The sequence below is a fragment of the Pyrgilauda ruficollis genome, unplaced genomic scaffold (assembly GCF_017590135.1).
Source record: "Pyrgilauda ruficollis isolate IOZ18807 unplaced genomic scaffold, ASM1759013v1 scaffold11, whole genome shotgun sequence".
Taxonomy (NCBI): Eukaryota; Metazoa; Chordata; class Aves; order Passeriformes; family Passeridae; genus Pyrgilauda; species Pyrgilauda ruficollis.
In genome coordinates, this window is record NW_024509210.1 from 8,388,592 (window position 1) to 8,400,736 (window position 12,145).

At 43.3% G+C, this 12,145-nt stretch overlaps 1 protein-coding gene across 1 annotated transcript; it reads right to left on the reverse strand.

The window, feature by feature from the left end:
* Positions 1-293: 293 nt before the first annotated feature.
* Positions 294-8,701, reverse strand: PPIF (peptidylprolyl isomerase F). Its single transcript, XM_041474907.1, has 6 exons — positions 8,403-8,701; positions 6,298-6,328; positions 5,381-5,469; positions 3,202-3,298; positions 2,401-2,476; positions 294-2,003 (listed from the first exon to the last, which is right to left on the reverse strand). The coding sequence occupies exons 1-6, from the start codon at positions 8,589-8,591 to the stop codon at positions 1,868-1,870; spliced, it is 618 nt and encodes a 205-aa protein (XP_041330841.1). The 5' UTR covers positions 8,592-8,701; the 3' UTR covers positions 294-1,867.
* Between the last annotated feature and the right edge of the window lie 3,444 nt (positions 8,702-12,145).

Consider the following 12,145-nt stretch of genomic DNA (forward strand, 5'->3'; position numbering starts at 1 on the left):
ACGGAACGGGACACCGAGCGCTGTGACCCGGCTGGACAGGGCAGATAGGGATGGAGCGGGACACTGAGCGCTGTCACTGGGCCGGACAGGCACAGAGCAGGACACCGTGCTGTGACCAGGTAGGACAGATATTTTAGCCCAGTAGTGAGAGGCAAAGCAATGCACCATCACCCCCTCTCTTGCTGGCTGTACCTGAATGACACCACGGCTTCTCAATACCAGCAGATCAGACCCAAGTAAGCCCAAGAGATTTCAGCGTCTCATATTCCTGATTTCAAGAAAGGAACAGACTATTTTTTTTTTTGTTGGTGGCAGAAGTGTATTTAATAATTTTTATATACAAATTAAGAGAATGCACAAAAAAACTGTTATTGTATCCAAGTGAAATAAGCCAAACCAACACAATTTAATATTTAAAAAATACTACAGAGATTAAACAGCTACAGTGGAAAGAATAAAAAGCTTTTAATTTCCATTTTTTGCAAAATTACATTCTAAATACTACCTTGCATACACGAGTGCAACCCCCAGTGCAAAAAAACATTCAGTACAAAATAGTTTTAAACCCACATATTATCATCCTGCAATGAAAATAAATTCACATTTGAAGAAAGCCATCACATTTTTTCTCTTCTCTAATGAGATTATTGCACAAAACAATCGTGTGCTTTTTCCCATAATCATTGATACTTTACAGCTTTAGTGATTCCAAAGGCAATGGTGTGAGGTTCCAGCATTTGTTGCTGCTCAAGCATGCCACATAGAACATACATCCTGCTTTATACGAATGAAATGTCTTGAGCTGATCCATTGAATTCTTTCCTTCTCGTGCATAAACCCCAACAATAATGATTTTGCTGCACTGATTAGGCCTTGTGATTCTATGGTGACCAGTTCTGACTGATGATGACGATGCATAAGAAATCATAATCCAAGTAATACCCAAGTTGGGCTGACTTCACAGGATCAACATGACAGAAAGGCATTGAAACCTATTTCTCACTCAAGCAAGCTCACTATACTGTTTATATTCTCAAAGTACAAAACCAGGCCATATATTGAAAACTGAGCTGTATTCCTCACAGAACCAGATCCCAGAGCAGCACACTTCAAGTTGATAGTTCCATAATAATAAAAGTCCTGAGATCCTTTGGTTGGATTGAGGTCCTATTGCCAGGTAGAGCTTCAGTAGTGGCCTAACTCAACCTAAAGCAATTTACTTAACCCAAAAGTCAAATTGTTTCACTGAAGCAGGTAAGGTAGAGTTTATTTTTAAAAAGTAGTCTGAGACTATAAGAAAGACCAAACCAGAATTAATTTTTAAGAAACCCACAGCTGCTCATTAAACCTACTGGATAGAATTTAACTGAAGCACAAAGAAAATATCAGTGTTGTTGCAGAGAGCCTTGAGAACACTGGTCAGTAGTATTGCTTCAAAATGAGACAAACAACAGAATAAGAATTTATTAGCACCAAAGGAAACACCACATTTCTCAATTTATACCTAACCCCCAAATGCAGAACGCCTGCAGTCAACTCCACCACCCATTCCAACAGCCAAAACATCCAAATACCAAGGACAGTATCAACACTACAGTCAGGTACACCCTGGGTGACTTTAGCACTTCTTGCAAAGCACAAGGGGACTCTACCAAACCAGTGTGACTACCACGGTGCTGGTTACAACATGCTTCAGTTACTATTTTATGGTTTTAATCAATATTATTCAATATAAGTATAAAAGTTGGACCAAGTTAAATAAAAAACATGGTTCCATAGGTGCTACTTGTGAGATAAGAAATGTTTGGGTGTTTTTATGATTCATTTTTCACAGCATCCAAGTTGTCATGAAGGGTAGGGCAAAAGGTTAGGACAGCTGGCCACAGTCAGTAATGATGATCTTTTTGGAGGGCTTTCCACTCTTGGAACCAAAGCTCTCAATTTTTTTCACTACATCCATTCCTTCCTTTACATGCCCAAAAACAACGTGCTTTCCATCTAGCCTGTAAAACAAATACACAAAGGCAGTTTTACTTAAAACAACATAAAGTGTTAGCAGATCTTCACAGCTCTCACCTGCTGACCAACTCTATGGCAAAGGCTCAACTGCCCTTCAAGTGACATAAAGCTTTATAACATGACTTTAGCTCTGGACCTTAGAAACATTCTGAGGGATAGCAGCCTTGTTGCTGTCACAGCTCTTCCTCCCCCAAGTAACAAAACCAATTTATTTTCCATTAGAATTAAGTAATTTGGAAGTAACAACAAAACAAAAACTAACCAAACAAACAAAAAAATACCAACCCACAAGCAACACAAAAAAAACCCCCTAAGAAAACGCCAAACCCTTCAGATTCAGGCATAAATTAATGAGGTTAATCTGCAGGGCTGAGAACCTACCAGTCAGTTTTTGCAGTGCAAATGAAGAACTGGGATCCATTTGTATTGGGTCCTGCATTGGCCATTGAAAGGACACCTGGAACAGCAGCAGCAGCTCATTAGACTGGTGTAACTAGTGTGCAGTGCAAAAGACAATTTTCCTCTGCACATTTAGGCTAAAGATTGACAGAAGGTGTAACGGTCTCACAGTATCTCCAAATAATTTCTAATGCCAACTTCTTGCCTTGACTATTCCCTCCTGCCCAGCCTCCCTTGGCTCCAGAGCAACAGTGTTAGTAACATAATTAGCTGTACACGCCCTGAATGCAATTAACACCAGCTAACCTCTCCTGTGGTTCAACAGCAGCAGCCTCCTGGGACAAGGAAGTAACAATGCAAAAAATAGATACTATAAAATTCAATTAGATATTCTTCTGTATGGCCTTTCCTTTGCTTTTTCTGGTGTTAATTTGAGCTTAAAAGGATACACTTATGTTACCTATACATAAGAAATTCCAGATTGCTTTGTTTTACTTGTGCAGTAATCTTCAAGTAAAAATTGATGTTTACAACTTATCAAAGCAGTAATTTCACCTTTGGAGAATTTTAAAGCCTCTTATGGGCTGGCATATATTTGTAGAGCAGTCCACAAATAAGCATATGCCAGGTACAACACATTGTTAAATTTCTTTGATACTTCTGTAATTACCAAGTGACCCACAAATCTAAAAAACCTTATTTAATTTTAAAAACATATCTTCATAAATAATGCTTTATTATAAGTTATAGTCTTCAGAAGGTAAAAAGAACATGTTTATTTACCAGGTCCTACATGTTTAAGTATGAAATTTTCATCTGGAAATCTACTGCCATAAATGGATTTTCCACCAGTTCCATTATGATTTGTAAAGTCACCACCCTGAAACAGAAATGGGTATTAACTCTACTAACACACATGGACTATTTCATATCAGAAGTAATGCTATTGCAAATACACACTCTTGCTCTAATTTAGAAGTGACAACATTAACAAATTTTCTTCAGGTTAAGGATGAGCATGGCCACTCAATTTAGAACCAGATGAAGGTACAGTCAGGCTAAAAGCAGATTTCTGCTCCAGACACTGCTGATATTCTCTGTTACCAGCCTTTCTTCCAGAAGTGATGCAAGAAACAGCAGTAATCACCTGAGTTCGTTACAACAGGCAAGACCTCCCAACTCCTTTTTTCCCCCTCCCTTGTTCCAACAGGTATAAACACTGCTTAGGATCTCCATTATCACCCTTTGCTAGTTCTAGGTTTTGTTGTTTGTTACACCAGAGCTATGTTAAGCTTATGTTAGCTGACTCCACGCTGCTTGCCAGCAGAGACGTGACCACCTGTCTCAGGTTAAACACAAAAAACGGGTTCAAACACAAAACGCAGCCACAGTGACTCGCGAAGGTGGCTCCCAACCACATGCAATCTCCTCTGCAGGAGTGACACCACCTGTGCCACAGAGAACTCATACCCAACAGGTACTGCATGTGACCTTCAGCTTCCCCTTGTCACCCTGAGTAACCTCCTACAGGTGCTGTCACAGCTGCTCCTACGCAGTCCCAGAACTATGTGCTGCGTGCCACGTGGAGACACGGAATTGCTGAGTCCCGGATATGATGGCCCTCAATTAGGCCATACCAACTGCCTGAATCACATTAACAATCCATCTCAACAAGTGCACAACTCACTACTGTTTTCTCTCACTTGAAAATTGCTGAAACCTACGACAGTATTTCCACTTCAGCAATGACCTCTGAGTAATTCCTAAACATCAATTCATTATCTCACCGTACCACAATCAACCATCTAGTATCCTGATTTCCAGTCCATCTGGGGGGCCAAAGCAGGGCAGGCAAGCAGAACAGACTTACATGGAACTTCACAAATTTGTGACAGAATTCAAAGTAGGGTTTGTATTTTTGTCATTTTTCTGTATTTCTGATCCCAGAAAGACTGCTTAACTCTTGTCAGTATCACAAAACCTTAGTTTGCATTTGAAAGGCATGAAAATAGGTCCTTTACAGCACACCTGTCCCTTTTTTTCTTCTTAAAAATAGGTCATACAACTAGGGCCTCTTGTTCCAACAGATGTGTTTTTTGCTTAAAAAAATAATTGAGGATGGGACACGATCACAGTCATCAGTTAACAAATAAAGCGTGCTTACTTATAACCTTCAAACTTTGTTAAAATTTTCTCAGATATTTTATAAAGCCATTCAACAATGCAATGTTGTTGAAATGCACCCTTTTTTAAGGTAAGCGAGGACCACCAGGAATCCAGTGAACTACAGCAGCTCCATCCTGCTCATCTGCCAAACACAGTATAAAAAGAGGCTTTCAAAAAGCTTTGTTGTTATTTTAGCTGCTGTTCTTTAAGAAAAAAAGATGTTAATATGCATGGGCTGTTGTCCAGAATTTCAAAAGATTTGTTCTGTAAACCAAAACAAAATCCACCTCAGCTGCATCACCCCAAAAATCAACCCAGACCTTTTGGTTTCCCCGTCTCCTCCATATTAGAGACATTAAAATAAAAATACTAAACCACACTGTCTATTGTGAACAGATTATTCTACTGGAAATAAGGAATGGACACGTTGTTTGTCAGCTCACTGAGAACAGTATGATGATTGTCATTCTGCCCACAACTGTTTCTCCCAGGCAAGTGCCATGTTGTCAGCTCTGCCCCACACTAAAGTACACTGCTCTACTAGAGCAGAAAGCCTTCAGACAGGCTTCTTCTGACCACCTACACACAACTTACATTTATTTGTACAGAAGATGAGCTAAGCAACAGCCATTGCAAAAAAATCAGAAATGCAAGTCATGCTGTCACCTCTTTGTTGTTTTGTTAGCAAAGGTTAGAGCAGTGCCATTTTAAATGTTACTACTAGTCTGTTTCTAGAAATATGTAAATAATATAAAAATAAATTTAATTTAAAAAATTTAAAAACCCCCAACATTACCTGGCACATAAATGAAGGAATCACTCTGTGAAAAGTGGATCCTTTGTATCCAAATCCTTTCTCACCAGTACAAAGAGCTCTGAAGTTTTCTGTGGAAACAAAGCATGAAGTATTATATTCTGCATCACGTGTGGCAATACAAACACAACCAGATTAACCATGTCCCAAGATTATATGCTTCAAAAACTTGATTGCATCTTGAAAGTATTATCAGTCTATCAGTTATTTCCATACTTTAAAAAAACCCTGGTATAAAGCCAAGAAAACAAAGCTTATTTATCCTCAAGACAGGGTACAAACATAAGTCCTTCCACCTCGTCTCCCTTTCATTTTGCTGTGACTCCAATTCCTCAACTCCCCCACCTTTGTCTGTAGTCACAGGCTTCATTTTCTGACTTTTAAGCCTTTGTTCTTTACAGCATTTGTGAGGATTATGTCTTTTTTTTTTAAAGATATTTGTCTACTAGGAACTAAAAAGTACAAGTTTTTTTTAGAACCACTAAATAATCAGATGAGGAAGGAAACAAATGATAAACCACAAGAACTTTCTAAAATGAATTCATTAATCAGCTAATGACCAGTAAAATAAAATCCCATATACTCTTTGGAAACTCTAAGAAAGACCACCCCCCTTTGCTCTGGGGTTTGATCTTAATGCCAGCTAGTGTGGTTTTAAACATATTTATTCAGCACTGTCAACCCAATATATGAACTGTACTATCTCTTGGTACAACTTGCAAAATGAAACTATCTGGAAAAATAAATTCTATCTCCTCACTAACACTTCCTGCCATATTTCTCCATATAACAAATGGGGATGGAACATGAAAAAATAGTTGTAAAGACCTCCTCATTCCTGCAAATCACAATCTATAACTTAAGTATTTAAGTATGAAATGCTGAAGATGCTGCCTTACCTGCTGTCTTTGGGACAACATCAGCTTTCAGCTGTTAAAGAAAAATAAACAAATTCATAAGTCAGCCTTTTCAAATATACATAGAAAAACATTTACATGGGAGACTGGTACAACTGAACCCTCTTCCCAAAGTGGTGAGTTCTCTGAAATCACAAGCCATCCAAAATTCCATGAATGCCTCTAAACTTTCCAAGCATTTGGCCAGCAATGAAAAATATCCCCTCAATGAAACTTTTGGCCAGTTAATGAAGAGCCACTTGAGCAGTGTCTAATGATTTCATTGATCACATAATACATAATTGAGCAGTTACTAAGAAGAATCTTCACTATGGACCCCAAGGATCAGAGTTTGGATACAACTAGAGAGACCAAAGTCCTCCCCCAGCCCCTGCACAGAATGAGCTGTTGAAAACGACAGAAAAGGCAAAGGCAACAGAAGAGCAGAAATTGTACATCAAAAACAACTTATGATGTTACATATGCATTTGTAACCAACAAAAACTTCCAATTTTGACTACTGTACATCTTTTTACTAATCTTAAAAAGGGACATAAAGTGGCCATACCAGCCAGACCAAAGTTTTACTTAGCTGCACATCCTGACAGTGATCAGCAGCAGATACCTACAAACAGCATGGCTGCAGTAAGAATTTAGTGTTCCTTCCCTAGGCCACTCTTCTCAGATGGCTACAATTTGCAGCTGAAGATCACCACAGCTCAGCCAAAGATTCAAGGAGATGCTGCAATGTATTCTGATTTTCTCTAAACTGGGAACACTAAAAAACTTTAGCATAGAAATTAAACTATACCATAAGAAATACAGGAACATTAATGCTATTTTTTTATAATACCTCCCAGATTTTTCATTAATGAATAAGGAACTTGAAGAGTAATATTTTTTACCTATGACTCTCTGAAATACTACCTCCTGAGAGCACAACAGCTGGAACAGTCCAATTTATTCACATGCTAACACTACCAGTAAATAAAAATATACTGGGCTCTAGTCTCAAAGACCTCTTTTAGAGAGAATTCTGATGAACTACATTTTAAAAAAAATTCTACAATACAGACCCAAGGTGGGTGCTGGAGGCAGAAGGCCACACTAACTTCCCTCAGCAGGCAGCATTCCTAAGAGCTTCATTCACTCTCCAGTGCATGGTTCTGGAGCACAGAATTGCCATACACAACACATCTATCTGAGGCACATGCCAGCCCTAGGGTCGCATACACATAACGTGGCACACGGTGCTTTTTTTTTTCTTTAAAAACAAGAGATTACGGAAGTTTTCCTCTTCTGACCTTCTTTACACAGCCGAGCATTTCAGAGATGGAATTTTTAAGGATGGAGCCAGCTGGTACCCGGCTCTGGAGCTTGCTGCCATCCCAGCAGCGCGGCGCCCTTCGCTGCACGTGGAGCGGGAGGCCCGAGGAGGAGGAAACTGACACGCTCAGGATCCGAAAGAACCGCACAACGAGCGCCCAGCAAAACACAGGACGGAGCTGGAGGCGCGGCTGAAGGGCTCCACGGGCCGGCTGTCCCAAGAGCAGCGTGGGACACCGGCGCCGCTGGGACACCGCTCGCCCGTCTCAAGCCAGCGATACACGACAGCAGCGAGTCCATTCTTGCTCACACTGCTTATTTCTGCTTACACACTATGCAAGTGACCTTCCTTCGAGGCTCCCAGCCACACCAGGGCCGTGCCCTCCGCCCCGGCCGTCCCACGGGATGCCTTTAGGGACCGGCCGCGGGCACAGCTGGGCCGCGGCTCAGCGAGAGCAGTGCCCGCTCCAGCCCCGCTCCGAGCGCAGCCCGCCCCTCCTGGAGGGGCCGTACCACCGCCCTCTCGCCCCGGGAGAGGAGCCCCGAGGGCAGCCAGGCAGCGGCTCTGGCAGGGGGGCGAGTCCCGGCATCCCCCGGCCGCTCTCCCGCCTGCACCGGGATATGTGTGTCCTCGCCGCGGGCCCTGGAGCCGGCGCTGCCCGCCCGCCCTGACCTTGCCCGCTCCCCAGCCGCCATGCCCGGGGCCAGGCCGCCCTCGGCTCCGCAGCACCGTCCCCTGGGCCCCGCGCCGGGCGAGCTGCCCGCAGCCCCCGCGCCCCTACCTCCAGCACGACGCGTCCCAGCGGCTGGTTGTCGGCGCCCACATCCAAGTACACCACCGGGTTCGGCGAGCCGGCGCCGGCCCCGCTGCAGCCGCGGGTACCGGCCGCCCACATGGAGGCGAGCCCCGGCGGCGGCAGCAGGTCCCCGGGCGGGCGAAGCAGGCGTCGGGCGGCGCTCAGCGCCAGCATCCCGCGGGCGGGCAGAGCGGGCGCTGCGAGTCACGGACAGACAGACAGACACAAGGACGCGCCGCCGCTGCCCCGCGGCCTTTATGGGCTCCGCCGCGGCGCCGCAGCGCCCGCTGGCGGTGGCGGTAGCAGCGCAGGGCGAGATGGCGGCTGGGGCGGCGCGGGCTGAGGCGGCCTGGGGCGGCCCAGCCGGCTGAACGCGGGGCCCAGGTGGTGCCCAGCGGGCTGAAAACACAGGATGAAGCTGGAGGCGCGGCTGAAGGGCTCCACAGTCCGGCTGGGGTCCGGCGGGGCGGAGCAGCCAGTGCCCAGGACCCCTTGTGCTCGCCCCCGCTGCCCTCAGTGCTGCCCCCTCCCCGCCACCGCCGCACAGCGATTGTTCGGGGCTGTTTGGGAGAGCTCGTTTCTCCGTTTGCGTGTGGGGTTTTTTTTAGGGTTTTTTGCACATTTCCTCACAGCCCCCTTACCCCAGGGACCAACAGAGACGGGAAAGTTTCTAAAATTTCATCATTCCACACAACGGCTCCGGAAAGCACCTCGGCGGGGAAGGCCGCGCAGCTGTCACAGGTGCGGGATAATTGGGATAATTGGGATCAGCGGGGACACGGGAGTCACGGGAGTCACTCGCCGGCAGCAGCCCGGCAGTTTCGGCGCTGACGCGGCTCGAAGCGGGCGGGTGTCCCTGAGTCACCGCAGCGCAGCCCCGGCCGCGCTCGGCATCGCTGCACAGCCGGCAGGCGCTTGGGCCGCAAACCTGCCCGAGGCATTGCAGAAGAGAGCAACGGCAGTCCCGGTTTAATATAGTGAAGTATTGTTCATGTTTTATATGAAAATAACACATATAATTTTAAGTTTTCTTAATTTAGATTTCTTTAACTTAGATGAGAGTACTCAGTACATATGGCAGTCATATTTAGATATTACTTTGAATTCTCCAGTTTCCATCCTGATTCCAGGTATAAGTACTTCCAAAAGTTCTTCAAATTCTCAATGCCATACGATGTGTAAAAAAAAAAAATCAAGCATGATTCTAATAATTTTCACATTTCTTGTATTATAACTTAGAGTTATTCTTATGAAGGTTACAGTAATGCAACCAAGTAACTTTCAATCCCACCTAAGTTCTTTGTGCCAAGCAGCTTAAAGAGCCTTCATTGGTGACATTCACGGGATCAACAGAAAGCTGTCAATCAAGGCACTGCCGTGACCACAAAGATCAGGGCAGAACTCTAATGTGCAATTACAAACAACTGAGAATTCCTGGATGAACACAATTTTTCAGGCACACGTTCCAGAGAGACCTTTAACTGCTGATGCTGTAGGGATGACTATAGCAGGTACCACGCTCTGGAACTACAGAACCATATAAAGCTATGCCAAAAGATCCATCTTGTCCTGAGGGTCCACAGAAATGCCTAAGGAGGAGTGAAAATGGGGGAGAGGGTTGTTTTATAGGGCAGTATGCTTTCAACCTGCTACTGCTTTCACTCCAGAGAACTTCCTGAGTTGACTTTGGTATGTAGCCATCTTTTTTTTAAATTTTGTTGCTCCTCCCGTGTACTTATCCACTCATTGGACCGGTTTTAAATCAGCAGCTTCCTTGGTGATGAACTGGAAGCTGCCCTTCCACAGGCCTACTGCCCAGAGCATCAAGAATCTGTTTGAATCTTGCTCAAATTGCCTTCATCAATGTGCCTTACTTCTTGTGCTGGAGGACACAAATTGTTTGGTATCTATCTTTGTTGTACAGACCTACAGCTCTTCTCTCATTTCAAGACTGAAGAGTCACAGCCAACTCAATGGTTATTTGTAACAAAGCTCTTCCATGTCTTTGGATCATCTTTATTATCCTCCTCCCAGCTGTTCCACTTTTACAGATTTTTGGGATAAGAGGAACTTTGATCAGTATTCAAGATAAGGTTGAACAATAACTTACTTTGTGCATACAATGCATGCTGGTATTTTCTGTTTCTTTACCAATACCTAAAGGTGATTTTTTTTTTTTTTTTTTTTTTTAAATAAGAGCTAAATCAGCACTTCTACCTAGCTTGCCATATCTTCTCAGCTTCAAGTCCATTTTTGGTAAATTTTGACTTCTGTTAAACTAATCATCAACTGATTTTCTAGTGACCATAAAAAACCTCACACTCCTTTTAAATAATGTTTTAATTGAAGTAGCCACTGGAAGCCCAAATCAAAATTAGATGTTCTGTTTATACCTAGAACAACGGACAGTTCTGGCCCTGAAGGATTTATTATTTAATAAACAAGACAAAAGATGAGCAAAAGAAAATGCCATCTGTTTCACACTTAGGAAACACAGTGAAACAGCTTTGAACTGCTTTGCTCAGAAGAGTTCACAGACATCTTTGGTAGAGCAAACAATAGAGTTTTCCTCATTTGCAGGCCTTGGGGAGAAGAAAAAAAAAAGCAGTGATTTTTGTATTTGAGAATATGGACTGAATTATTATCTCTAGGTTTATGCAATAGAGCTACTAAATCACTTGTTATGGTCTACTCCTGCAGAGTCACATGAATTACAACTCATGCAGACAGGTTGACTAGGAACCTGTGAATTACAGAGGTCACTTTCCAAGAAGGACAGAAAAAGGTCTCCAAAAGCTGTCAAAGGCCACTATATCACTGCCAAATAAGGCTTAGGGCTAGCTCAGCAAACAGATACGATTTTAGGGGAGCTTTGAACACATCCATTTGTAGACTTGTTCATTGTTGAAACTCTGCAACATGTGGCAGGGAAATAAGTACATATAGCTGGAAAATGAGTGCACCCCACACTAAACTAGATAGGCAGCAGAGCACGGGTGCAGACAAAAGTCAAGAGCTGCTGCAGCAGAGCTCTCATGGATAAGGGTACCTGCCCTTGCAGATTTCATCATCCTCTCTCCCTCCCCCCAAAATTACACAGAAGTTAGAGATGGATAAACAAGGAAATTAGTTTCTAAATAGATAATTTAAAACCCACCTATTAAAGGACCCTTCTTATGTTGTAGCAGAGAAATTTCTGCACAGGAAAAAGAACCTTGAATGATACAATAACAGAATTATTACTTACAACTTGAAAGTCTTAATAAATGCTCTTCAGTAACTGATTAAATATTACCACCACTGTGCCAAGGAAGCCAGGAAACAAGAAGAGCAGTCAAGTGTCTCTTCCAAAGAAAGAGACGGACTAAATGCTTGAAAGGTGACCTAAAATTTGGGAATTTTGATTTCAAGGGTCTTGAAATGGTATTACCCCAGCAGACAGACAGTGCACCAATAAAAAGGTGATATGCATTTCTGATTCTAACTGTCCAGCTGCATGCCTACTCATTTGTGACACAGGAATGTGGGTTAATTGTTAATCTTGGATTGATGCTGTTGGCAGATGTGATAAGATTGCATTGTGCAATCTACCTATTGCAAGAATGCAACTACATGGAACTCAGAATGGTCTGTGGCCCATTTTGATATGCTCTTCATGGGGTTGTGTACTTGGACCATGCAAATAAAATCTCAAATACAGGCTGCAGCAATCTACCATTAAGTGCATT

Coding starts and splice junctions, on each gene's coding strand:
- PPIF (XM_041474907.1), bottom strand. CDS start 8,591: ATGCTGGCGCTGAGCGCCGCCCGACGCCTGCTTCGCCCGCCCGGGGAC. Junction 5,470..6,297: donor TGTTGTCCCAAAGACAGCAG/GTAAGGCAGCAT, acceptor TTGTTTCCACAG/AAAACTTCAGAGCTCTTTGT. Junction 3,299..5,380: donor TTCCTTCATTTATGTGCCAG/GTAATGTTGGGG, acceptor TTTCTGTTTCAG/GGTGGTGACTTTACAAATCA.